We start from the raw sequence: 26,407 nt of genomic DNA, 5'->3' as shown, positions 1-26,407 counted from the left end.
TGTCAAGAGGAGAACATGCTTAAATCTTTTTCATTAATTTATTTTTTATATTCCAATCTCAGTTCTCCCTCCCACCTCTTCTGCTCCCCCTACTCCCTCCCCCACCTCCCATCTGCTCCTCAGAGAGGATAAGGTCTCCCCTAGGAAGTCTACTAAGTCTGATCCATCATGTAGTTGAGGCAGGACCAAGGCATCTCTCCATCCCCACAACCCTGTGTCTAGGCTGGGCAAGGTATCTCTCCATAAAGATTGGGCTCTACTAAGTCACTTTGTGCATTAGTGTCAGAACTTGGACCCACTGCCAGTGGCCTCATATATTGTCCCAGTCACACCATTGTCACCTATATTAAGGGAGTCTAGTGCAGTCTAATGCTGGTTCCCCATTTGTCAGACCAGAGTCAGTGATCTCTCACTAGCTCGGGTCAGCTGATTCTGTGGGTTTCCCCATCGTCTTGACTCCTTTGTTCATATTATTGCTCCTCCCTCTCTTCAATTGTACTCCAGGAGCCTGGCCCAATGGTTAGTTGTGGATTTCAGCATCTGCTTCCATCTGTTTCTGGAGGAGGGTTCTAGCTTCTCTGAGGTTGTGGATTGTAGGCTGGGTATCTTTTGCTTTATGTCTGGTATCCACTTAGGAGTAGGTACTATATTTGTCTTTCTAGTTTTGGGTTACCTCACTCAGGTTTGGTTTTTCTAGTTCTGTCCGATGTTTAAATCTTTAAAGGCGTGGTTTCATAGGACAAATGGTGGAGCTACGAGCTCAGGGTCGAGGCTCGGGAAAATCTGCACCCTCAGAGATGAGGTGAAAATTGAGAGTTGCAGTGGTCCTCTCAGGGTTGTCCGGGACTCAGAGATGGCACGTATTGATGCTCATTGTACCTCCCTCTGATGACCTGGCTTCACGCGGTGCATCTTGGGAATTGTAGTTTTCTGGTCGGTGGGAGAGGTCTCCTATGCAGCTTGGAGGGTGGCAAACTCCACCCTCCCACCAGGGACTCCAGTCATCTCTGGGTTCAACCTCAGGCTCTCAGGATTGGTGGGGGCGGGCCTATGCACGTGGATGCACGTGGATTGGGCCTGTGTGTCGTGGGCGGGGTCGCGCATGCTCATTTGGGCGGTGGGCCTGGAGCGTATCAAGATGTCGACCGCGACGGTTCCAGAGCTAAAGCAGATCAGCCGGGAGGAAGCAATGCGCTTGGGGCCCGGCTGGAGCCACTCGTGCCACGCCATGCTGTATGCCGCGAACCCGGGGCAGCTCTTCGGTCGTATTCCCATGCGATTTTCAGTGCTGGTGAGGATCTGGGTGGGTGAGCGGGCGGACACAGGCTTGGGGTGCCCTGTGGACCCCACGTCATGATCTGACTTAACCTTGCAGATGCAGATGCGCTTCGACGGGCTGCTGGGCTTCCCCGGGGGTTTTGTGGACCGGCGCTTCTGGTCGCTAGAGGACGGCTTGAACCGGGTGCTAGGCCTGGGCTTGGGCGGCCTGCGCCTTACCGAAGCTGACTACCTGAGCTCACATCTGACTGAGGGTCCACAACGCGTGGTGGCACATCTATATGCACGGCAGCTGACACTGGAGCAGCTGCATGCTGTGGAGATCAGTGCAGTGCACTCGCGGGACCACGGTCTGGAGGTGGGACCACTGCCTGGGGACCGCCCCCATCCCCACTCCTGAGGTTTGGCTCTGGCACCACAGAAGGCACCGATGTGGTAACAAGTGCCCCTCAGGGTCCTCACCCTGGCCATGCTGAGTGGGAAGAGAGACTTGGGTTCTGGGTCTGGGGCTGTTTACATTTGCCTTGCTGCCTGCCATTGTCAATCCTGGGAGTGGAGCATGGGATCACTAGCATAAAGGGATGTCAGGAACTACTTGGGAAATTGAGGAAAGACCCAAAAGGCTTGGTTGTAGGGCTTGGGGTTGTCTCCTGAGAGGTAATGTAAAAAGCTTTTGGGGTTTGTGGATCCTCTGGTCTAAGGGATTTGGAGTGAGGCAAGGTATCATGGGTGCTGGCCAACAGGGTGGGGAGTTCATAGGCTTTACTGCTACCAGCCTTGCCTGGGTCTCCCCATCTCTTTGACAAACATCTCTGCCAGGGTCCTACCTCTATAAGGAGAGCCCAGTCCCACCCCATACCCTCTGTCCCACAGGTGCTGGGCCTTGTACGCGTCCCACTGTACACCCAGAAGGATCGAGTAGGCGGCTTTCCTAACTTCCTGAGCAATGCCTTCGTCAGCACTGCCAAGTACCAGCTCCTATTTGCCCTTAAGGTACTCAACATGATGCCCTCGGAAAAGCTGGCAGAGGCCTTGGCCTCGGCCACAGAAAAACAGAAGAAGGCCCTAGAAAAGCTGCTCCCAGCCTCATCCTGAGGAGGTTCCTGTGCGGTTCTTGCCCTCCCTTAGCTGTCTCTGCCCACAGGCCCTGGGATTCCCGAGAAGCGTGCCTTCTAGCTTGTTTGGTTTTGCACCCTTTCTGACTGCAAGGGACAAGCAGGCAGCTGTTCATCTTTATTGTCCCAAGCAGTCCCTGGGACCTAGCTACTCTCTCAGGTTGTTCAGTGGGGTAGCTTGGGCCTGACTTTTCAAGCTGAGTATGCCGTCACCCATCCCAGGGCTCAGACTGTCCTGTGTGAGTCTGTTTGTGACTGCTGGAGACCCAGGTAGAGCCCACTTTTCCAAGGCAACGACTTGATGGTACATGGTTCCTGGACTGGTCAGGGATTTCATTCAATGGAGGTGACCCGTGTTAGATCACTCCTTCCCTTGGCCCAGCTTGCAATAGGCTGTTCATTTGGGTTGTTGCTGGATTTCTGTTAGATTTTTCTTTCTTGGTGTGTGAACTGTGGGTTGGTTTCAGAGTGGCTATGCCCCACATGACTTGGTTCTCCCCAGCAGGGCTTTGGCTCAACTCTGTGGAATTGAGGAAGCAAGAAGACAATAAAGCCATTCCTCTGATGCTTACGTTTGCTTCTGGGTGGCATGGGTCCAAGAACATGACCAGCTTGAACCCTGAGGGCAACCAATCTGGCTAGTAGCTTGAGTTCAGACCTTGTGGTGGTAGCATAAATGAAGCACAGATTTCATGTGCAGAGGTACAACAGCACCACCACAGAATAGGAATGCCACTGCTGGCTGACTTCCAGCCTGTCCAGAAATAGTGATTTTAGGGCTTAGAACAGCCACCAAGCAGAGGAGAGATCTTCGAGCAAGGGATGTGGAGATCAGAAGGGGCTATAGATGGGTTATTAGGGTCTACTGGTGACAGCCAGGAATACATGTCTTATGATCATAAATGAGCCCCCACCAACTTACAAGAATTTTATTTTCCAACAAACAGCACATTTTCTAGGCACCCAGACCTAACCTTAAGACCAAACAAACCTCAGTATGGCACCTGCATGTGCAGGGACACACACTCTTCACAGTTCCGACTGGGCCAGAGCTGCCTACTCGCTTGGGGCCTTTTCACCAGGACCTGGGAGCCAGGCCCTTCATCCTGCCTCAGGGCTGGCCCAAGCTGCCCAGACAGGGACTGAAGTCCTGTCCTCCTGTCCACAAGCTGCTCCCTGGGCTGGTTTTCCATATCTTGGGCGGCTGCAGCCATCTGCTCACTGCCCTGTCTTGCATGGCACATATAACTTCAGGGTGGATCCATCACCCAACGTCAGAATCTAAAGAGAAAAAGAAAAGCCTGGTAAGAAGACAGGAAGGTTAGGTCTTCTGGGGTGCCCATGGGCATGAGGGTACTCTCACCATCCCTCCTGGCTACGGTTCCCGCCATTTCTTCCCATTCAGCGTCTGTAGCTTCTCCAGGCTCTGTGTTACAGAGCATAATGCCTGCCCTAAGGATAGGGCCAATTAGTGTTCTGTGTCAAGTCTCAGCAGCAGGAAAGAAAGGAAACTCAGGGCACTATGACTAGGTGGCCCTGGGGTCAGACTTGGGTGAGACTTCCCAGGGGTCTGAGCTGACTGGGTATGGCAGCTGTCAGCCTCAGTTCTTAGAAAAGAGTCTGGGAAGGGGGAGATTAATGCTTCGGCTGCCCTCCTGAAGACTTACCCATCTCATGGACACAGTCTTCCAGGGCCCCTGACAACTCAGGGAGGCTCAAAGCCTGCAGGGGACTAGGCCAGCCTTTGGAATCTGTTGTACAAAAGGGCAAGTTGGCCACACGTATGTGTGTCCTCACTCCCTGCACATTTGTGAGTCACCACACCAGGCATGTCTAAGTAGAGCTCAACCCCGGGGGCCCCTGCTACCCAACTCCACTAGAGGCCTTAAAGAACAGTACTCAGCCATGAAACATAGGCCCTTACACTTGCCATCCACTCCCCTAAATAGTGCATCTCTTGTCGTAAGTGGGCTGCTCTGGAGACAGAGTAGCCATTGTAACAGCCATGCAGAGCCCACTGGTTGGAACTTAAGGCTTCCTGCCCACCACCCTTGACTTGGTCCAAAGCCAGGCTGTTGCTCTTCTTACCTGCTGAGAGAAAGGGTGGGCTTAGGGTAGCTTCACTAGGGGACTGGTCCTGCCTCACTCGAGCTGACAGCTCAGCCTGACAAGCCCTGCCAGACATATAACCAAGTGTTAGTGTCAAAGAGACCCTGCTGCCAACCCCAACCCAAAAAGGGCAATGTAAACCACCTCAGCCCTGCAGCCAGCCCTGGAAGTCCCACACCAATCAGTCACACTGATCTCCAGCCTGCTTTTAGTCAAGCCTGGGTCTGCGCCGTGGGAGACAGAGCCCCAGAAATAGTACAGGCACTATGGTTTCCCCCAACTTCCCACCTACTTAGAGGATTAGGAAGGGACAATGACAAGTGGGGGCAGAAGGTGACTACCTGAGTGTGTAAGCCCACTTACCGCAGCTGGTCCAGGACAAGGGCAGCATCCTTGGCCAGGCTCTGGGCCTCCTGCAGCTGGGCATGGATGTCCTTTCGGGCACTATCCTGCTCCAGGAGGCAGCTCTCTACTACAGCCCGCAATTCCTGCTCTTGGGACACCTGGCCACGAAGGGCCTCTGCCTCCTCACAGCACTGCAGGCAAATACCAGGCTAGAGGGCCTAAGCCAGGAGGGCAAGACCCGTGCTTGATGATTCCCCCAAAGGGCAGAGTCTATTATAAGGCTGCCTGTCTGCTTCTCTGCAGCCCATTCTAGGAATGGCTCCTTTGGCTCAATCCTACAGATTCGAGATTTTGTATGGGCTACTTGTTCTTCCTCCTACATTCATCTGACTTTTGACTATTACATCCATGTGCTTCAAGTTTCCTGTCTCCAGTCCTCTACTGACGTTATCTCCTCTGCTATAAAGGTGTAACTCTGCCTGCTGGGCCCACAGCCACCTGGACCTCTCCACTTACTTTGTGCAGCTGGATGGCGAGTTCCTGCATCTCAGCCTCTAGCCGGTCAGCATAGGCCAGCTCCAGGGCATCACTAGGGGGGCGGGCACTGCTGTGCCAGCGGGCAATGGCAGAGGTCATCTTCCTTTTAGGACCAAACAACCTGAAAGAGTGAATCAGGGTTCTCATCAGCTTCTGTTATGAACATGGACCTTGGTACCAACCTGCCACCAAGGCCAGTCACTAGGGAACACCTAACTCTGAAGGAGAGAGGTTGCAGAACAGAAACACAAGTGTCCAAAAAGCCTCCACCATCACTAGCTCCAGGCTTGGACAACCATGTCTGTGCTCTCAAAGGAGATCTCCAGGAATCTCTCTGCTCCAGACAAGTGCACTAGCAGAATCTGCATGGGCCACTTGGCAGCCTGGAGGTCACTGCAGGCTTTGACTGTGAGTACAGCCAGCTGAGGCTAAGTTCAGCTCTGCATAGCAGCAACCACCCAGACTTAGAATACCTGTCATAGGCAAACATGGAATGCAAGTACAGTGGTTACTGAGGGCCATTGCTATCAGCCACACCCACTTGCTCTCTGTGTGAAGAGATGAGGGTAGGAGAGTGAGTAGTGGTGTCTAAGGGGCAGCTCCAGTGTAGGAGCCAGACAGTGAAGACTAGGACACTGGAAGTACCTGCATGCTCAGAACACTGGTGCACTTGGAGGATGGCACGACACGACAGTTCAGAGTTCAGAATCACCTGACTATACAAAAGCAGCTTGTCTCGCCGGGCGTTGGTGGTGCACGCCTTTAATCCCAGCACTCGGGAGGCAGAGACAGGCGATCTCTGTGAGTTTGAGGCCAGCCTGGTCTCCAGAGCGAGTGCCAGGATAGGCTCCAAAGCTACACAGAGAAACCCTGCCTCAAAAAACCAAAAAAAAAAAAAAGGGGGCAGCTTGTTTCAAAGTAACTGCAGATTGATGGAAAGTTAGCATCATGATGTGCCTAGGGAAAGGTACAGGCTCGAGGGGACCTACAGGTTTCAACCTCCAGCTAGTCCTCTGCACAGAGGCAGCCAACAACAAGATGAAAACAAAACCTGTAAATCCCAGGGAAAGGGGAGGTCCTGACTTTGATGGATACTATTTCATGAGACTTAAATATCCATTTTTGGTAATAAAATTAAAAGACAAGTAAAACATGGCTCATTTAGAGGAAATCAAACTATAGAAGTTCCAAGAAAGCCCTGCAGCAGATCTGCTAGACAAAGGCTTGAAACACCATCTTAAGACAATCAAAGACCTAAAAGATGATGTTAAAATACTCAATAAAAATGGAAATACAAGCCGGGCATTGGTGGTGCACAACTTTAATCCCAGCACTCAGGAGGCAGAGTGCTGTGAGTGCGGATCTCTGTGAGTTCGAGGCCAGACTGGTCTCCAGAGCGAGTGCCAGGATAGGCTCCAAAGCTACACAGAGAAACCCTGTCTCAAAAAACAAAAAAACAAAAAAAGAAATACAACATAGAAAAAACGCAAAACATAAAGAAGTATGGTAATGGACATGAAGCCTAAATCAGGCAGATGCAGCCCAAGGCAAGCAAAGGAAGGAACCAGCAAACTGGAGCACAATGGAATTTCAGTCTGAGGAATGAGATTGAAAACCACAAGAGCTTAGGACCACATGGGGGCGTCTCTCCTATACCTCACGAAGACAGGAAGGGCAGATACAGTCTGAAGAGCTAGCAACTAGCAACTTCCATGACTAATGGAAGACATGAACAACCGTGAAGCTCAGTGAACTCCACATAGATGATAAATAAGAGGACACACAGCCAAACTAGAGACATACAGAATCCTGGAGCAACAAAACAAAAGCAGCCTGTCCCATGTAGGGATCCTCAGTAAAAGTACCTGCACATTCTCATTCAAAACTCTGGAAGGCTGAGGTAGCCAGAGTGCCAAAGCAAACAGCTGTCACTGAGAGTCCTTTACCTGGAAAAACTGTCCTTCCACAGTGCAGCAGAGAAGTCAGACATTCCCAGACAGGCAAACACTGAGGAAGCACTGCTGAGATCAGAGCCTGCTGCACCAGAGCCATCTAGGGGGAGAGCACTTCAAGTGTGAGTCACCCATGAGGAGTTACAGCCAAGACACAAACAATAATTTTGTATATGGAATGTTTTGGAACAAAAGGCATATTACACAGTGTGGAGATTTTATATCCAATAAACCTATACTATAAAAATACTAACTCCACAACTGTGACAGTTACAAAAAAAAGTTAAAAATCACAAAAAAGCAAACTGACAAAAACAAAGCCCAAAGGTCCAGTATACAGCAGCAAGGCCATCTTGGAGCTATGTGGGCACAAAGACCTACTTGGAAGAAAAGCCTGTCTAGACAGGCTGCTTGTCCTACCTCCTGGAGTACAGGCTGGAAGGATGGCTGAGGTGAGTGGGGATAGGGAGCGGCACTAGGGGACTCACGTGATGCCAATTTCCTTCAGGTCGCTTTCAGTGAGGGTCAGGAAGATACGAAGGTCCACATCCTGCTCCTCGAACACTTGCAGGTACTTTAGACATCCAATCTGCTCCAGCAGTGTGGCAAGGTCCTGAGGGGAAGAGACAACTGGGAGGCCTGGCGCCAAGAATGGAGACCTGGTCTCCTAGTTCTGACCCCTGACTAAAACCCCTACACTGTGCCCTTTCCAGGGTTAGTGCCTTTTCAGCAGAGGAGAATGAGTGCTGATATAGCTAAAGGCTTGGGAATTCAGGAGTGGGCTCAGCTCTCTACTATTCTGCTGCCTGGTTTGGGGTCTGTGTCCAAGGACATTTGATCCCCTCAAAAAGGCTCTACCCAGCCTCTTATGCTCCTGGGGCCAATTTGATTCCAAGGCTACGTGGCCATCTTTGTGCTTATCCTGATGCCATCTGACCTCCAGCACTACTCCTTCCAAAACACCTTGTGAGGGGTGCTTAGTGATGGCTCAAGCTTTTCATTTTTCAGACTAAATGGCTTCTGACAGCCCAGGCTGCCTGCTGACCCTACCATGTCAGCTACTACTGAGCTCAACTGCTTAGCCTCTCAACTAGCTTTCAACACAAGAATGTCCAGTTTCCATTTCTGCTCATGTTTGGTTGCTTAGAACGGAAAAAAAAAAATGTTCCAAGGTTGCTCCACTACCACTTTTCCTCAGAGAAACAGCCTCGAGATCCCAGCACAACTGATAACATTCCTGTACAACTGAGAGGTGCACCTATGTTCCAGGCCTAAGATCCTGGAAAGGGCTGCAGGAAGAAGCCGGCCCAGTTTACAAGCTGCTAGAGAGCAGCAGAGCTGGGACGTAGCGCTTATGTGCATCACACCTGGAGCTGCTGATTCACCAGGTGATCCACAGTGAGGGTATGGCTTCATTTTTGCTAAGGACATACCACATGCCGTTACTTCGTTGGGGGTGGGGGTGGGGCCCAGAGAGGACAAACAGTAAGGGGAAAGAAAAGGATACCAACCCCACATCTGGCCTGCTGCTCATCAGGAATCCTCAGCCTTGTGGGGAGAACCCAGTACCCTCTTCTTTCAAAAGTGCCTGGCCTGTCATGAATACACAATAAATGACCCCAACACCTCCACCCTGCAGTCATAGAAGTGCCACCTCCCTAAGCACAAAGCCATCAGGTTCTCAAATGGTCTCACCTGAGGACCTGAGTAGGGGGACTTCTCAGCTTGGGGTTCAAACCCTGGAGTGCATGTCGTCCCTGTGCTGGAAGGCCACTGATTGTCACTGTTGCTGTAACGACTCTTACTCTTCAGATAACTCTTGGTTTGTCTGCGAACCAAGCTTTTGCGGGTATGATCAGAATCCTGCAGTGAAAGGGATGTGTTGGAGCAGCCCCTTGCCTGGCCATAAACCCTGGCCTCCTTCACTCATGGCAGGGGTAAAATGTGAAATCTATCATGACTTATCTGCAGCCTGGATCCCCACAATCAAGATTAGGAGTCCTCCAGGCATGGGGTAGACACACATTAAATATTTACCTATCCCCTATAACACCAAAATGGAAGGAGGGGAGGGACCTTTACCTCATCGCTTTCTATGGAGGCTTCACTGCTGAGCCCCTGAGCTCTTCTTGCCAGGCCATCGCTGCTGCTGCTCCTCCACACAGGCCCAGGACTGGCACAGAAAGTGGGTTCCTCTGTAACAGAAAAGACCTGATGACAAGTCTCACCAGTAAGGCTGCCTGTGTTGTATTAGCTTATTCTCAACTGCCTCTTGCACAGTTCAGTAGTGCTTGTCTGGCCTGGCTGCCTATCACAATCCCATACTATAGGGTGGGCAGAGCTTGCATTTTTTAATTGAGTGCTCATAAATCTCACACACCTACAACAGAGGTTGGCATGAAGCAGGAACTTGGTAAAGCCCTGCCAGGTCATAGTACACACCTCCTGCTGAGAAGATTTCCAAGAAATGCTTGGACTGACCCTGGGAGTACTGAATACTTCCTTGGCCTGTGGGAACCCTGGATTGCGATGTTTTCCCTCACCTGCCCATAGCCAACTGTGGCTTACCTCACAAGAATTGGGGCCTTCTCTATATCCTCTATGGAAACCCAATAGGATGGGGGTACATACCCCGGCTGCTGCTGCTGCTGCTCTCCACATCCCGCTCATTAATGGGGGAGGTGACGTCTCGGTAGCAGAGGCCCTCAACTTCCAAGGTGTTCTCATCACTGCTGGTGAAGGTCACATAGCCCCGTGGAGGAACTTGCTCTGTGTACAGAATAGGCATATGGTCCTCAGACATGAGTAAAGACATCATCCCTCTGAGGGCTCTTGGAGTGAAGGAACCCCACAGCTGCCACCTCTTCTCCTTGCATAGCAAAATTTGGTCATGTTGCACATCACAGGACATGAACTTGGGTATAGCCAAGGCTAGCACCCAGGGCAAAGCCAGTCCCCATTAGCACCTGCTACTGTTTTTCTAAGGGCAGAGCAGAGAGTTGTTGTGAAGGTATTTCACTGTGATTGGTTTAATAAAAAGCTAAACAGTTAATAGCTAGGCAGGATTTTGGGGACAGAGAGAAGGCTAGGAAGAAGGGTTGAGTTGTGAGGAGTTGCCAGCCAGACACAGAGGAAGCAATAAAGCAACACAGGTGGAGTAAAGGTAGTACAGCCATGAGGCAGAAAGTCAACTAATAGGAATGGGTTAAGTTAAAAGAGCTAATGAGAAACAAGCCTAAAGTCCCATTTACAACCCATCTGTGTAAATGGGACTTTCAGCAAAAAGGAAAATCTACAGAATGAAACCAAGTGTCATGAGTTAGCAGTGACTCCTAGAGCCCGTAACTGGATCAGTTTTGAGCCTCACTCCTATAGCATCTAATCCTACTGTAGCCTGAGGCCAGGGGTCCATGTTCTTGGGGATAAGATACCAAAGAGCTCTGGGAACTGTGGCTCTCACCATAGCTGGTCTGGGGCTTGCCTCCAAGTCCAATAGCTGTGATCTTGGCCAGGGCACGTGGCCCCTCATGGATGCTGAGGCCCTTCTTTCGACAGGGCCTCTGGCGCTGAGGAACAGGCCAGGACTCATCTGAAGAGCTCAGATCTTCATATTTCTCTATAAGTCAGAAATGAAAATTAAAGAGTTGGTTCAATGATGAGCTCATTTGCTAACACTAAAATCTAAGGGAATATGCCTGTGTGTGCTTTTAAGACAGTGACTCACTATGTAGGCTCAGGCTGTCCTTGAACTTGCTGCAAACCACACATATACAAAACTAAAGAAAAAAAATCTTAAGAGAATATTAAGCTGAGTATGGTGGCATTACACATAACCTCAGTATTAGGGATGTAGAGCAGATGGACTGAAGCAAGTTCAAAAACAGCCTGAGCCTTCATAGACAGGGTTTCTCTTTGTGGTCCTGGCTGTTCTGTCCAGGCTGGCCTCAAACTCAAAGAGACCCACCTGTTTTTGGGATTAAAGGTGTGTGCCACCACCACCTGGCCTAGCTTTTAAATTTTTAGATTGAAAGCCCTTTTTAAATTAATGTCTCATTTTATCCTATTCAGTTTTACTCTAACTTATCTGCCTAGAGTTATTATTCATTCCACTTTATGGAACCTGCTGATGCCTTGTCACCTACTCGTCAGTGATTTTAAATATTCCATATGTGGAGCCGGGCGTTGGTGGTGCATGCCTTTAATCCCAGCACTCGGGAGGCAGAGGCAGGCGGATCTCTCTGAGTTCGAGGCCAGCCTGGTTTCCAGAGCAAATGCCAGGATAAGCTCCAAAGCTACACAGAGAAACCCTGTCTCAGAAGAAAAAAAAAAAAAAAAAAAAAAAAAAAAAAAAATCCATATGTGGGAAATCTCTCATCTGTTGATTATATTTCTGTTTTCCTTGCAATTTCTGTAGTTTCTGGGAGCCTTGAGAAATTGACCCATAGAGGTTGGAGAGATGGCTCAACTATATAGAGTAGTGAAATTTGGTTCCCATCTAGTGGCTCAGAAACCTCTGGAATTCCAGGGGACCCAATGCCTTCTACTGGCCTCTGTGAATATCCTCATGCCTGCATATACATGCCCATAAAATTACACACACACACACACTCTCTCTCTCTCTCTCTCTCTCTCTCTCTCTCTCTCTCTGGATGGCTCATTTTGAGAGCTCTGACCTAGTGCAGACTGTGGGCATACTGAGCTGGCAGAGTTTTGAGGGACTTTGCAAACAGCAAACAGATGGCATTTACTTCCTTAGAAGTCATTCAGTCATGCAAATATAAATTTACTCATTTAACTGGAGAATATCAACTATACTTCAAACTCCTGCCATGTGGCCAGAAGAAAATGAAATTTACTGCCAGATTTTCACTAGCAAAGGCCAACAGTGAAATGAGATGGCTCAGTGGGTAAAGTGCTTAACCTGGGTTAAAATCCAGTCACAAAAAATATGAGAATCGTTTTTGTGGCACTCCCAAGGCTGTATCAAGAGGAAGCCGAATGCCTCCTTCCCAGCCACTAGCAGTCAGAAACTCACTGAAGTGGACCATGAAAGTAAGATTCATACTTTGTATGACATGCTCTGGGTGAATAGTGAAAGGGGTACATGGTCTGAATTAGTGGTGGGAACAACATACAAGGTTTTCCCATGAAACAAGGTGCTTTGAGTAACAGCACAATGTGCACGCTGCTGAATGAGACCAAGGAGAACTGGAGAAAGCTCAAGTCTATTTGGGGATGTACTGTGGATGCCAATCTGAGCATTCAACTTGGTTATTGTATTGAGAGGGAGAGGGAGAGACAGAGAGAGAGAGAAAATTACTGGCCTGACAGATGGCACTATGCTTGTCAGACAGGGGCCCAAAAAGCTAGCAGAATCTGAAAACTTTTCAGTCCCTCTAAGATGATGTCTACCAGTATTTTCTCAGAAAGCCCTTAAACAAAAAAGGTAAGAAAGCCCAGGACCAAAGCACCTAAGATTCACTGTCTTGTTCCTCCATATGTCTTGCAACATAAATGTGAATGTACTGTTCTGAAGGAACAATACACTATGAAAATGAGGAGGCTTCAGAATATGCTAAACATTGCTCAAGAAAATGAAAGATGCCAAAGAAAAATGCCAGGAACGGACTGCCAGAGATTCAGGCTGCCCTGAGAGCTTCTTCTTCTCTAAGCTAAGTCCAGTCAAAAAAATTTTTTTAGGGGTAATGAATGATCAGACCTTGAAAAATAAACAAATAAAAAAGAATATCTGTATCAATGGAGACTTAACTTTCTTAATATGGTGTAAGGTAATAATGCACACAAAGGCACATTATTTCCAGTGTTTAGCACAGTTTTACAGGCACTGGCAACTGAATGAAAGCATGCACAAAAGCATGACAGGCAGAGGGTGAGTTCTGCCTAGAGACTGGCAGCATGGTAGCAGACCTGGGAACGCTCAGAGAAGTGGAAATGAAACTAACTTGACCAGACAAGATTAGTTGTGGAAGTCTACTGCCTTCTACACAGAAATACCAAAAAGATGGAGTAATACTGTCAACCAGAAGGAAATAATAGTAGTGAAGCCATCTATAAGAACAGTCAAGATGGTAACTACTTCAGAATAAACTCAGTCACAGACAAAATATTATTAGGAAAAATTTAAGCCTTCCTAAAAACCCCAAGTACACTGAAAACAAAAACATAACCTGTGTTCTTAGATGGGACAAGCTGACACCATAAAAACGGTGAATTTTCCATAGTCTCTTCAACGTATGCTAGTGGGTTTTTTGAGACCAGGTCTGTGTTGCCCAACCGGTTTTGAACTTGTATCCTTCTACCTTTGCCTCTCAATCCAAAATTCTGAGATTGCAGCTGTATACCACCACATTGCCTTTTCTATCATCTTAAACTATTAATACTTTTGTTTGTTTTCTGCTTTTTTTTCCGAGACAGGATTTCTCTGTGTAACAGCTCTAGCTATCCTGGAACTTACTCTGTAGACCAGGCTGGCCTCAAACTCACAGAGATCCACCTCCCTCTGCCTCCAGAGTGCTGGAATTAAAGGCTTGTGTCACGACTGCCCAGCTTTAAAATATTAACACTTTTAAGGATGGAGACAGGTTGACACTCAAGTTCATACAGAATAGTAAATAAATAATAACTGAGGAAACACCAACAAGTCCTAATCAACAGTAAAACACATTATAAAAAGCCTCTGGTCGATGGGGTGGTGGTGGCACCTGCCTTTAATCCCAGCACTCAGGAGGCAGAGGCAGGCAGATCTCTGTGAGTGAGTTCAAGACCAGCCTGGTCTACAGAGTGACTTCCAGGACAGCCATGGCTACACACAGAAACCCTGTCTTAAATAAAACAAGCCTATAGTCAAACTGTGGTTTGGGTGCATGGATACAGAGACCTCCAGAATCTAACTCTAGGGAGAGACCCTAATAAGATGGAAATTCAATGTGTGACAAAGATGCTGTATCTAACCCCTATGTCAATCATGCTGAATGATGCTGGCACACCTGTGTGACCGTTGGAAAAGATAACTGGTTCCAGAATTCACACCACACAAAAGAAACAGCTATCAGAGGGTCAGACATCTAAATGTAAAAAATTAAAACATACAAATGCTAGAAGGGACATGACCATCATGACCATCAGGCCTCCCCTCCCCACCAGAGAAACTGGTCATGATTCAACATTCAGAGACAATAAAGGACACCTAATTATAAAAGGTAAAACATACATAGTATAATGTTGTCAAAACCAAGAATTAAAAGCCAGAGGAGCCTCTCTGTGAGGTATGTCTCCCCTCCTTATCCTTAGGCTGCACAGCTTATGCTGTGCATGATCTCATTTGGCAGGGATGCTCTCTGTGGTGAGGTCTGCTTATCTGGCCCTAGGCCTTGGACATCAACCTCAGCTCCCCAGCAGAAGTGGTAAGAAGAGAAGGCCTCAGGGCAGGGCTGGTGGAGTCCAATCTGAAGAAAGCAGGGGATCCAGGAAGGGGCTCTCCTTGTCTTCTAGTATCCCAAATGCTCAGGGCAGCCCTGAGTCCACCAGAACAGAGGCAGATCTTTACCTGGGCTCCGGTAAAGGCTCTTAGGCAGTGCAGGCGAGTGAGTGTCCATCAAGGCCACTATCTTCATGTGACCATACTGCCTGGCCAGCATCCTGGCTGTGGCTCCACTGTGGTCTCTTATGTCGACTTTGACTCCCTAAGAAGGTTCAGGAAAGAAGAATCAGAAACCTCTCACCAAATCCCCCAGCTTAGTGGACTGCTGGCCAGGAGGAATGAGAAAACAAAGTAGGTTTATGATCACTTCCCCTGGCTTGAGATACCATCGGGGTGGGGGTAGGGATGAGGGTGACTGGTGACGTTCTGTCTTCTTCACAAGGAAGAGGGCCAAAAAGCCTGTCACGAACAGCAGCCACCAACTCATTCAAGCATCTGCAGCCATTCTCCCCTCCTGAGTACTGCCTGCCAGATGCCAATGGTGCTGGCAAGAAGAAAGAAGCTGGGACCTACAGGCAGAGGCCTACCTTCACCCTCCACACCCTGCCCTATGTCTGTCTCCTGATACAGAACCTGTCATTCAGCCCATCCTCATAAATTGCAGTTGGCATGTCTTATCCCCTGATTTTGTGAGACTGGATGTAGACAAGGATGGCCTTGACTTCTTGATCCTGCCTCCACCTCCCAGATGTTGGTATTCCAGGTGTGTACCACCACACCGATTTTGCTCAAATAGTTTCATTGTGTATCTAGGCTGGCCTGGAACTCACAATCCTCCTGCCTTAATCTTTCAAGTGCTAGGATAACCTAGCTGAGATTATAGTTTAAATAAACTGAAGACCCATACTGAATATGGGTCGCAATATGGTATGAGCTGGAGGCCCAAACATACTTAAAAAATAAAGTGAGCTGACAACTGTATTCATTTCTCTCTAGGCTTCTTTTTTTGTTATCTTTTTATTTTTTCGAGACAGGGTTTCTCTGTGTAACTCCGCTGTCTTGGAACTCAATCTGTAGACCATAATGGCCTCTAACTGATAAGATTCATCTGAGTCTGTCTCTGTCTCCCGAGGAGCTTTTGTTGTTATTGTTATTAATGTTTTTTGCTTGTTTTTTTGAGGCAGGGTTTCTTTGTATAGCTTTGGCTGGCCTCGATCCACCTACCTCTGCCTCCTAAGTGTTGGGATTAAAAACATGCACTACCAAAGCAGGCTTCTACTTTGGACACAATGTGACCCACTACCTCCAGTTCTCACTATCATACCCTCCCCTTCATGAGGGACTTCCCTTTGAACTATCAGCCAAAATAATCCTTTCCTTCCTTAAACTGTTCTACATAAAAAAAAAAAAAAAATATGGCCTGGCATTGGTGGCACATGCCTTTAATCCCAGCACTCGGGAAGCAGAGGCAGACAGATCTCTGTGAGTTTGAGGCCAGTCTGGTCTACAGAGTTGAGTGCCAGGATAGGTTCCAAAGCTACAGAGAGAAACCTCATCTCGAAAACAAAACAAACAAAACAAACAAACAAACAAACAAACAAAAAAAACCCAGCACTCAGGAGGCAGAGGCAGACAGATCTCTGTGAGTTCAAGGCCAGCCTGGTCTACAAAGTGAGTTCCAGGACAACCAAGGCTGTACAGAGAAACCCCATTTCCAAAACCTAAAAACAAACAAACAAACAAACAAACAAACAAACAAAACCATGGGTTTTCAAAATCATTATAAATATAGAAATGTGTTCATTTTTACTCACCACTGTACATTTTTCAATGAAAATGTACCATGTACAAAGTAGCAAGATAGCTCAGTGGGTAAAGGCACCTGCCACCAAGCCTAAGACCTGAGTTCAATTCCCAGAATCTATTTTGGGAGAAAGCAGGCTCCCACAAATGTCCTCCATCCCACAGATATATATGTGTGTACACACATATGTGCTGACCACATAGGTTTCCATGTAAAAGAAACCTGGTTAGAGTTTACAGTTTCATCTATGATTCCCATTTGCTGTGACTAAATTACAAGGTAATAAATAGTTACTTACATGATTCAGAAAATACTGTACAATTATCTCATGGCCAGAGGCAGCTGCTTCCATCAAAGGAGTGAATCCACATACAGGTTCCCTGCAAGATGACATCAGAAAGATGGTTAGCAGAGAGGAGTGAGGCAATGAACAAACTCTTGTTAAAGACAAAAAAGCAGCCGGGCGTTGGTGGCGCACGCCTTTAATCCCAGCACTCGGGAGGCAGAGGCAGGTGGATCTCTGTGAGTTCGAGACCAGCCTGGTCTACAAGAGCTAGTTCCAGGACAGCTTCCAAAGCCACAGAGAAACCCTGTCTCGAAAAACCAAAAAAAAAAAAAAAAAGAAAAGAAAAAAAAAAGCAAGCCAAGACCCCTACAGGCAGAGCAGGGGTGTAGGTTCAGGCCTAGGCTCTCATGCACTTAGAACAGCTGGGATGTTGGATCAGGGAGGTCGTTCAGTTGCTAAAGTGCTTGCCACATAAGAATCAGGAGCTGAGCTTTATGCCCAGCACTAAGTAAAAGGATCGGTGTGGTTGTGTGTGCTTGCAATCATAGGTCTAGGAGAAAAGACAAGCACATCCCAGGCCAGGAAACTAGTCCAAACTGTGAACCCTAGGTCCTAGTACAAAACCCTGACTCAATTAAAAAAGGTAGATGATTCCCAAGAAATACCACCACTTCTAGCTTCTGCAAACATGCACACACACCTGCCCACAAAGAAACTAATGAGGTGAAATGGGAAAAGACAGTAAGACTACATGAAGCCAGGCACAGTGGCGCACGCCTTTGATCCCAGCACCCTGGTAGCTCAGGCAGGAGGATCGCTGTGAGTTTGAGGTCAGCCTGGTCTACAGATCGAGTTCCAGGTCAGGCTCCAAAGTTACACAGAGAAACCCTGTCTTGGAGAAAAAAAAAAAAAGGACTACATGAGTTTTACTAACTCCCCCTGGTTCATTAACAGTCCCAAAGACCAAGCTCTCCCATCTTCCTTTCCTCAAAGCCATTCCTACCTCATTCTAAATCCTCACTTGAATCACACTCAAAAAGCAGCTACTGCCAGGCATGGTGGAACACAACCTTAATCCCAGCACACAGAAGGTAAAGGCAGGTGGATCTCTGTGAGGGTAGCCTCGTTTACATAGTGAGTTCCAGAACATCCAGGGCTACCTGAAGAGACCCTCTCTCAAAAAATGAAGTAAGAGCTGGGCATTGGTGGCGCACGCCTTTAATCCCAGCACTCGGGAGGCAAAGGCAGGCAGATCTCTGTGAGTTCGAGGCCAGCCTGGTCTCCAGAGCGAGTGCCAGGATAGGCTCCAAAGCTACACAGAGAAACCCTGTCTCAAAAAACCAAAAAAAGTAAGCAAACATTAAAGCAGCTACTGCTCTTCAAAGATACCAATGTCTCCTCCCACCTACCCAACCCTCATCTTTGTTCAGCAGCCCATGAACTGTCAACCCATACACTAACAATCCTAATCCTGTCTTTGCTTTCTGTTACTCTAACACTGCTCTCAAACAGCCCCTTCACTGCCCATTACTAAACCTGGATCTCAACCACTGAACGATACACACTCTTCACATCTTAACACTGCTCAAGTCAGAATCTATCTTAAAGTCATTTTAGATATTGAATTTTATTTTATTTATTTATAATAATAAATATTATTATTTATTAATATTATATAGAGATCCACCTGCCTCTGCCTCCCGAGTGCTGGGATTAAAGGCATGTGCCACCAACGCCCGGCCTAGATATTGAATTTTAATTAGTAGTACTTGCTATGAAGGGATTCTTAGATAACATGTGTCAGACCACAGTAATTCAATGAAAATAATGGAGACTGGTGAGATGGCTCAGTGACCAGAAGCACTTGCTATGCAAGCCTGACAACTGTAAAAGTAGGATAAAGTCATGCAAGTATCTGCAATCTCAGCACTCTAATAGGAAGTGGGGGAGGGGGAGAAGCTCACGGGCCAGCTAGCCTGAGGTACCCAGATTGTCTCCAACACCTGAAAGTTGTCTGACCTCCAAACATGTGCCATGGCCAACATGCGCCTGCACCCTGAACCATGAACAGGTGCACACTCTCAAACATGATAAAGACAAAAGGCAAGATGGGTTGGTTGGTAATGAGATTGGGGTATGACTCAGTGACAGGGTGCTTGCTTAGCAAACATGAGGTCCAGAGTTTTGTTTCCATTAACACACACAAAACCTCATCTCCATGATGATAATCAAAAGACAAGAAAGAAAAAGGATTTAGCATCTAATGTATATCATCCAAATACCATTTTTCAGTGCTCTGACATGGGACTTCCCTAACCTCAATTTTCAGATAAAACAAGGCTCGGGGCCTACTGGTGCACTGATGACTGACAGATATGCACATAGTCCCATCCATTTCACTCCTTCATCTTACCTCTCATACTGGGGCAGGATGACCCTGCGTCCTTGCTTAGAGTTGGATGAAACCCAGCCCGCTCCTGTGACCACTTAGCTACAATAATCACCTCACGTTGGCATTGGCTCCACTGTCCAGAAGGAACTTGACCATCTGCTGGTGGCCGGCACTGGTGCAGTGGAAGAGTGCAGTCCAGCCCTGGATGTCTTTCATCTCAAGCTCTGCACCTTGCTTTAAGAAAATAGTATGTGGGTTATGCCCCATGTCTCCAGGAAAGTTGAGTGGTGGGTCAGAGGCACCCACTAGGCCTTCATCCGAAAGAATTTGGGTTTTTGGTTTTTGAACACAGGGCTTCTCTGTGTAACAGTCCTGGCTGTCCTGGAGCTCACTCTGTAGACCAGGCTGGCCTTGAACTCACAGAGATCCACTCATGTCACCACCGCCCAGCTGGCTGAAAGAATACTGAGTGATTACACATGCACAGATGCACCCTGTGGCCTGCAGCACCTCATGTCATGTCAGGGCAGCCACGGAGCCCCTGGGGGTCTGGGCCTGTGCCCACTTGTAGCTCACCTGGAGCAGAAAGTAGGCGATGCTCTCGTTGCCACAGCTGGAGGCCAGCATCAGTGGAGTCTGCCCTTCCGGGGTCGGCACATTCACACTCACCCCTGCCTCGAGCAGTAGGTGGACAATGGTATCGTGTCCAATGTAGGAAGCATACATCAGTGGGGTCCAACCACCACCATTCTTCTTATTCAAATCTAACTCTCTCCTAAACAAATGCAAGATATGGTAGATATTCCCAACATCCCACATGTAGGCTTCATCAGAGCCAGGTGTCAGGCCTGATGGGACAAGCTGACCTTCCAGAAAGCATTAATCACTTGCCCCAAGGCATACCCAGGTAGGAAGAAGGCAGGAGGGTATGTGTTTCCATCCTCTGCCTTAAACTGTTACAATGGTTAATTTTGATTATCAACTTTCAGCAGGATCTGAAATCGCCTAAGAGATGAACCTCTGGGCAGGTCTGAGGGATTTTCTAGAGTGGGCTAACTGACGTGGGAAGAGCCACCCTAAATATAAGCAGTGTCATTCCAGGAGCTGTGCTTATAGACTAAATAGTAAAGAGAAGGACCAGCACTCATCTCTCCCTGCTTCCTGATGCAGTGGGACCACGCTTCCCTGCCATGATAGACTGTACCCTCAACCAAGTTAAAATAAACCTTTACCTTCCTTAAGCTGTGTCCGGCAGTATTTGTCATAGCAACAAGAAAAGTGACTATGTGGTATGGCGATACACACTTTTACTTGCAACATTTTGGAAGGCAAAGTCAGGTAGATCTCTCTGAGTTCAAGGCCGGCTTGGTCTACAAAGTGAGTCCCAGGACAGACAGTGCTACATCGTGAGACACCCCCCCCAAAAAAAAAACCCAGAAAGAAAAAGAAAAGTGACTAATATAACCATCTCTATTTTAATACTCTCATCTTTGCTACCATCTCCTAGCAATGGCCAACAACTCTCCATTTTTGTACCTTCAGCAATATCTATCATGCTCAAGTAGGAGTTAGGCAAGGTCTGGTCATTCCTTCCAGTTACCACATCCAGGGAGTTAGTTAGCTATTGGCACACAGTAGGTTAAGGCTATGTAGCAGGCCAAACATCCTACAGCACAAAGGACCTACCACAGACAAGACTAGCTGCCTAGTTTATCAGTATAGGTGAAGCTGAGAAACCCTAACCACCAGCCACCAAATAAATAACCAATATGCCAGCAGAGTTGTGCAGAGAGGCCTAAGGGAAGAGAAAGAATCAAGGACAAGAAATACTACCGACACTGACTTCCTTTGTCATCTCACCCTACAGAAAAATCTGTCACCAGAGTACCCTATTTTCCTTACTACTTTCCATTGTAATTCTGGAAATGCACTTTCACTGGGGAAAGCAGAGGACAGGGGCTCTCAGACTTTAAAGCTTAGGGATGGGAGTCGCCCCATTCTAGGTAACCCACCACCTACACCAAAGTATAGTTAATGCCCCCCAGGTTTTTCCCTTCACAGTTCTTGTCTCCAGTGGTGGCTGGCAACAAGTGGCAATCTGCTGTATGATCAGTACCTCTTGTGGGATCCATACTAAGCTAAGTCAGGCAGCTACTTCCCACAGCAGCTCCTGATGAGTGACTAGTATATGTCATCTGGCCATTCTGAAGTGGCTGAAGCCCTTCCTGCTGGGAGAGCTACATGCAGACACTTCTGGAATCACTGGAATGACTTGGCATCCAGCACTACTCCCCTTCATGAGTGGCAATTCCACAAAGGGAGCAGTGGCAAGTGCCTCAGCAAAGATAGCACTTATCCTTCAGCCCCTGTTCTCTGAGACTTCCAATATCCCCCAGTCCCAGCCTGGACTTCCATGAGCAAGTCTGCTTTTCGACTGGGCCTAACTAAACTCCAGTGAGAGCACAGAACTCCTCCTATTCTCTATGGGCTGCTCTGGGGCCATGTTTTTTAACAGGACACTCAACAAGTAAGAACCTGAGATTCTAAAGAATGATAGCAGGAGTCGGGCGTTGGTGGTACACGCCTTTAATCCCAGCACTTGGGAGGCAGAGGCAGGCAGATCTCTGTGAGTTTGAGGCCAGCCTGGTCTCCAGAGTGAGTGCCAGGATAGGCTCCAAAGCTACACAGAGAAACCCTGTCTCAAACCCAACCCCCCCCCCAAAAAAAACAAAACAAAACAAAAAACAAGAATGATAGCAGGATTCTTGGTCATCCTAAGAGTACACACACGGGCTGACTACACACCAACCTGCCCATCCCTGAGGGCAATTATGTAAAGGAATCCTAGACTGAGAGCTCTCACACTCTACTGTCCAAGGATGATGGATGACTCTGATTTGCAACCAGAGACCTAGGGCTTTATCAGGATTTGTTCTGGCTCATCAGGAATTAAAAAGGCACAGACAGGTCTGGAAGACATCATCTTACCAAGGTATCAAATGAACACTTAAGGCAAACTAAGTGTAAAGTGTGGTAGAACACAAAGAAGTGAAGACAGCCCTTCTCCTACAGAACCTTCAGACTACATGGACTAAGAGACAGGCTCTGGTACTAAATACTCATCTGCAGGTTGGTAAACTGGCAGGTGAGCAGTGAGGACAGGACACCAGCCTCTCACTTGTGTCAGAGTGAACGAGAGCTGCGGGAACCACAACAAACCTATAGTGAAAAGGCTAAAGTGCTGGCTTTCCATCCTTATTTTGTTATCTCTGGGAGGAAACCTCCAAATGTCTCTGGTTGAAGTAAACTATAAATTAGTGTTATAACATAGAGCACAATGTAAGTTTTAGACATGGTTTTTTTCTGCAGAATCTAAAGTTCTTTCTTCTAAGAGTCTAACATGAGACATCAATGACATCTGTGACAAGGAGGTGAGCCTGATCCCTATGTATTAAAGGGTTTGAGCTCTGCAAGACTCCAGCCTGTGGGAACTGAAGCACTGAGATGCTAATTAAAATGTGAGGTGAAGGGATGCTCCCCAAGACCTCTTACCGCTGTACACATTCCTTCACCACCTCATACTGGCCAATGGAGGCAGCTGTGTGAAGATCCAAAGGTACATCCAGCTCCTCTCGGCTGACCTGTGCACCAAGCCCATACCACATTGACAAGCTGCGGTTCAGGAGCTCCGGCTCGCTGGCTTCATCGCTGAGCTCAGACATGGCTGCAGAGGGAGGCCCAGGGGTTAGTTCTTCCTCCCTGGATGTTCCAAGGATGAAATACTCCTACTAACAGCAAGCTATCATCTCACTCCTAAGAAACTAAAGCCACTGAGGATGAGTTAACTTTCTTCAAACTTCACTTAACTTTCTTCAAACAGCAGTGCCATCACAGGGCCACTGGCAAGCTTGCCACCAAACAGAAGACAGGAGAATATGCTTCATACTACAGGTTCTACAATCACATTTTCCAGGAGCCTGAAAACCTCTCCTTTGCTAGTAAAACAGTACAAACTGAGTTATTTAGCACTATTTGCTGAATTCGGGCATGCAGCAAAATTTAGCTCTGTATCTAGCATCTCCAGCCCCTAGTTCAGCACTAATGGACATGGATGTCTAAAAGGGATACTGCTACAAATACATGGAAGCTGGGTGTGGTGACACACCCCTGTCATCTCAGCACTGAGAAGGTGAAACAGAGGCAGGAGGATCATGAATTTAAGGGCAGCCTGGAGTACATAAATTTATGGCCATGCAGCTACAACAGAGATCCTCTCTCAGTGAAACTAAGAGTAGGACCCAGAAAGATGGCTCCGGTGTTAAGAGCACAGAGGACCCAAGTTCAGCTCCCTGGACCTGTCCAGTGGCTTACAACCTCTGTAACTCCAGTGTCAGAGGATCCCACAGCCCCTTCTGGCTTCCTTGAGGATCTGCATTCATTGGTGTACACACCACCCCCCAGATACATGCATACATATAATTTTTAAGTCTTTTAAAACAAACCAGGGCTGGAGATGGCATAGCAGTTAAGAACACGTACCACTCTTACAGAGGGCCTGAGTTCAATTCCCAGCATCCATATGAGGCAGCTTACAACTGCCTGTAATTTTAGCTCCAGGGGATCTAACACTCATATGCACATGGTCATACAAACACACACACACACACACAATTTAAAACAAAAATATTTTTAAATTAAAACTTTGTAAGGACTAGACATGCAGTGGTTGAACACTGCATATCCACAAACAAGCCACATGGAAGGTTATACATGGAGATGCCATTAAGTATGGCACCCTGGAGGTGGAGACAGGAAAGAAAAAAGAGGAGGAAGAGGAAGGGGAGAGGAAGGAAAAGTAGGACAAGGAAGGGGAAGAGGAAAAAAGCCCCTACCACAGACTACAGAATGTGATCCCTGATGTTCAGCAAATGTTACCTGAGCAAGAATCTACCTATGCAACTCTTTTAAGCAGGAAAAACAGACCACCACAAGGATGGCAAGTGTGTGAGTCCTTTATTCTGGGGAATCCTACTCAATCCAAAGCCAAGCCATTAACTTCCTAGTCGATTCCTAAGTACATTAAAAAAAAAAAAAAAAAAAGAGAGAGAGAGAGAGTTCAACCGGGTGGTGGTGGTGCATGCCTATAGTCCCAGCACTCTGGGAGGCAGAGGCAGGCGGATGATCTCTTGTGAGTTTGAGGCCAGCCTGGTCTACAGAGTGAGTTCCAGGACTGGCTCCAAAGCAATACAGAGAAACCCTGTCTTGAAATAACAAAAAAAAAAAAAAAAGCAAGAAAAAGAGAAAGAAAGAAAGAAAAAAAGAAAGAAAGAAAGAAAGAAAGAAAGAAAGAAAGAAAGAAAGAAAGAAAGAAAGAAAGAGAGTTCTGGATATAGCTCAGTTGCTAGAGCACTTGCCCCACTGCATAAGGCCTTTCATGCTGAATCTAATCCCCATCACAGAAACAAAGGGGGTGGGAGGTAATGAGAGCAGATATAATGGCAGTTTACAGTAAGGAGGGCCTCAGCTTAGTGTTCCATTCTCGCCTGTGTAAATGGCCACTGTTTTGTCTTGAGACAAGGTCTCACTGTGTAGCCCTTGCTGGCTTGGAACTCAATTTGTAAACCAGGCTCAACTTGATCTCACAAAGATACACCTATCTTGGCTGAGATTAAAAGCATGTGCCACCATATCCAGCTAAACAGCCACTGGTACTAAGGATCCTTGGGGGCCACATCAGTGACCCCAAACCATTTCAAGTGGCAGAATGCCTCCAGGACCATACCATGGTGCCCTGGCAAGGTTGTTACTCTCCGAGATTGGCACTGGTGGCGACCTGACCCAACAGAGTTGAGCGCAGCACAAGTTGGAAAGATCTGGGCTTTGGCATTGAGCCCACCTGGGTCCCAGCTGGAGGTCAGGACCACTGCAGGAGCGACCTAGGGGATACAGAACACCAATACCCACACCCAAGATTTCTGGCAAACCCAGAAAAAAGCCTGAAGGAAGTGTGCACCCAGAAAGCATTAGTTCCCTGCTCCTAAACACCCTAGCATTCTTAAGTGTTAGTGAGTGCCAAAACAGACAAAGTTGGGCCTAGCAGCACACTTCCAGATGGAGGCAGAAGGATCAAAAATCACAAACTGGCCTGGGCAACTTAGTGAGATTAAAATATTTAAAACGTAGAAAGATGGTTGAGAATGTATCTCAGTGATAAGTATCACATATAAATAGCTTGGAAGACCTTAAGTTTAAAAAAATAATAATAAAAGACAAACTACCAATCTGGGAGACAGTTTGCAAGCCTATGCTGGTGAGATGAACAGGCCTGCTTTCTGGAACCACTGGCCTCTTATGCTGCAGAGCCTAAGCTAAGGAGTGAGACTCCTGAGCCTGAACCAATAGAGGAGACACATGCTCCCATAATGGGGAAACAGCAGAATCCTGGAAGGGCTCACACCTGTAATTTCCAGTTCTTGGGAGACAGATGTCTGTGAGTTCCGGAACAGCCTGGTCTACACAGAACCCCACCCACCCAAACTCAAAAAACCAACTCCCCAAAAGTCGACTCGAGTAAAACAAATGCTTCTATGTCCTCTGCACCTTAGTACCAGAACTTCAGTAGCAGCAATGATGCTTGTTACTCTTTTTTAAAGTTATCCTCTTTTTTTTTTTTAATCCCATTCTGGTGGCAACTGTCACTCCACTCCTTCAAGAGATCCGTCAAGGTCTCGAGGGAGCCCTTGCAGCCCAGAAGCGCGGCGCGGTTCCGGCCCCGTCGGGTCCCGGTGACCGTGCGCGACCACAGGCTCCCGCGTGGCTGAGCGCTCTGGCAGGCACCTCGCGTGACCCAAGGAGCCGGGCCCACGTCCCCAAGCCCTGCTAGCGCCACGGCTGGCCGCTGGAGCGGCCTCAGGGCGCCTCAGGCACCGCCGGGCCCGGCCTACCTGCAAGGACTCAGGTTCTCGTGCCACCCTCCAGAAGCAGCTGCACGTTCCCTCACCGGGAAGCAGCCCTGCGCCCGGCCCACCCCGGAAGTGACTGTAGGAGCGCGCGGAGCACTCCGGGAAGATGGCGGACGTCCTGTTATTGGCCCTCCACAGCAGCCAATGAGATGGCAGCGCTACTCAGAGACGAAGAGGGGCTGGTTC

General features: G+C 47.9%; 2 protein-coding genes across 8 annotated transcripts; one reads left to right on the top strand and one right to left on the bottom strand.

Annotated features, from left to right (window-relative positions):
• The first annotated feature begins 581 nt into the window (after positions 1–581).
• Positions 582–2,964, top strand: Nudt16l1 (nudix hydrolase 16 like 1). 2 transcript variants are annotated; one of them, XM_027423979.2, is made up of 3 exons: positions 582–1,291; positions 1,376–1,713; positions 2,152–2,290. In XM_027423979.2, the coding sequence occupies exons 1-2, from the start codon at positions 1,061–1,063 to the stop codon at positions 1,676–1,678; spliced, it is 534 nt and encodes a 177-aa protein (XP_027279780.1). In that variant the 5' UTR covers positions 582–1,060; the 3' UTR covers positions 1,679–1,713; positions 2,152–2,290. The 2 variants fall into 2 exon arrangements, with proteins under 2 accessions (XP_027279780.1, XP_027279779.1); XM_027423978.2 differs by having other exon boundaries at positions 583–1,291; positions 1,376–1,636; positions 2,152–2,964.
• Positions 2,965–3,306: 342 nt separating this feature from the next.
• On the bottom strand, positions 3,307–26,407 carry Anks3 (ankyrin repeat and sterile alpha motif domain containing 3). 6 transcript variants are annotated; one of them, XM_027423972.2, is made up of 17 exons: positions 26,204–26,407; positions 22,812–22,983; positions 19,836–20,034; positions 19,372–19,493; positions 16,880–16,961; positions 14,904–15,039; positions 10,797–10,952; positions 9,968–10,105; positions 9,419–9,531; positions 9,032–9,199; positions 7,825–7,949; positions 5,364–5,505; positions 4,866–5,038; positions 4,482–4,567; positions 4,061–4,144; positions 3,757–3,845; positions 3,307–3,674 (listed from the first exon to the last, which is right to left on the bottom strand). In XM_027423972.2, the coding sequence occupies exons 2-16, from the start codon at positions 22,979–22,981 to the stop codon at positions 3,769–3,771; spliced, it is 1,971 nt and encodes a 656-aa protein (XP_027279773.1). In that variant the 5' UTR covers positions 22,982–22,983; positions 26,204–26,407; the 3' UTR covers positions 3,307–3,674; positions 3,757–3,768. The 6 variants fall into 6 exon arrangements, with proteins under 6 accessions (XP_027279773.1, XP_027279772.1, XP_027279774.1 ...); XM_027423971.2 differs by having other exon boundaries at positions 3,757–3,840; XM_027423973.2 differs by lacking the exon at positions 3,757–3,845.

Source organism: Cricetulus griseus, chromosome 7, assembly GCF_003668045.3.
Source record: "Cricetulus griseus strain 17A/GY chromosome 7, alternate assembly CriGri-PICRH-1.0, whole genome shotgun sequence".
Lineage (NCBI taxonomy): Eukaryota > Metazoa > Chordata > Mammalia > Rodentia > Cricetidae > Cricetulus > Cricetulus griseus.
The sequence above is the reverse complement of the archived record's forward strand: the minus strand, read 5'-3'. Positions and strand labels throughout refer to the sequence as shown.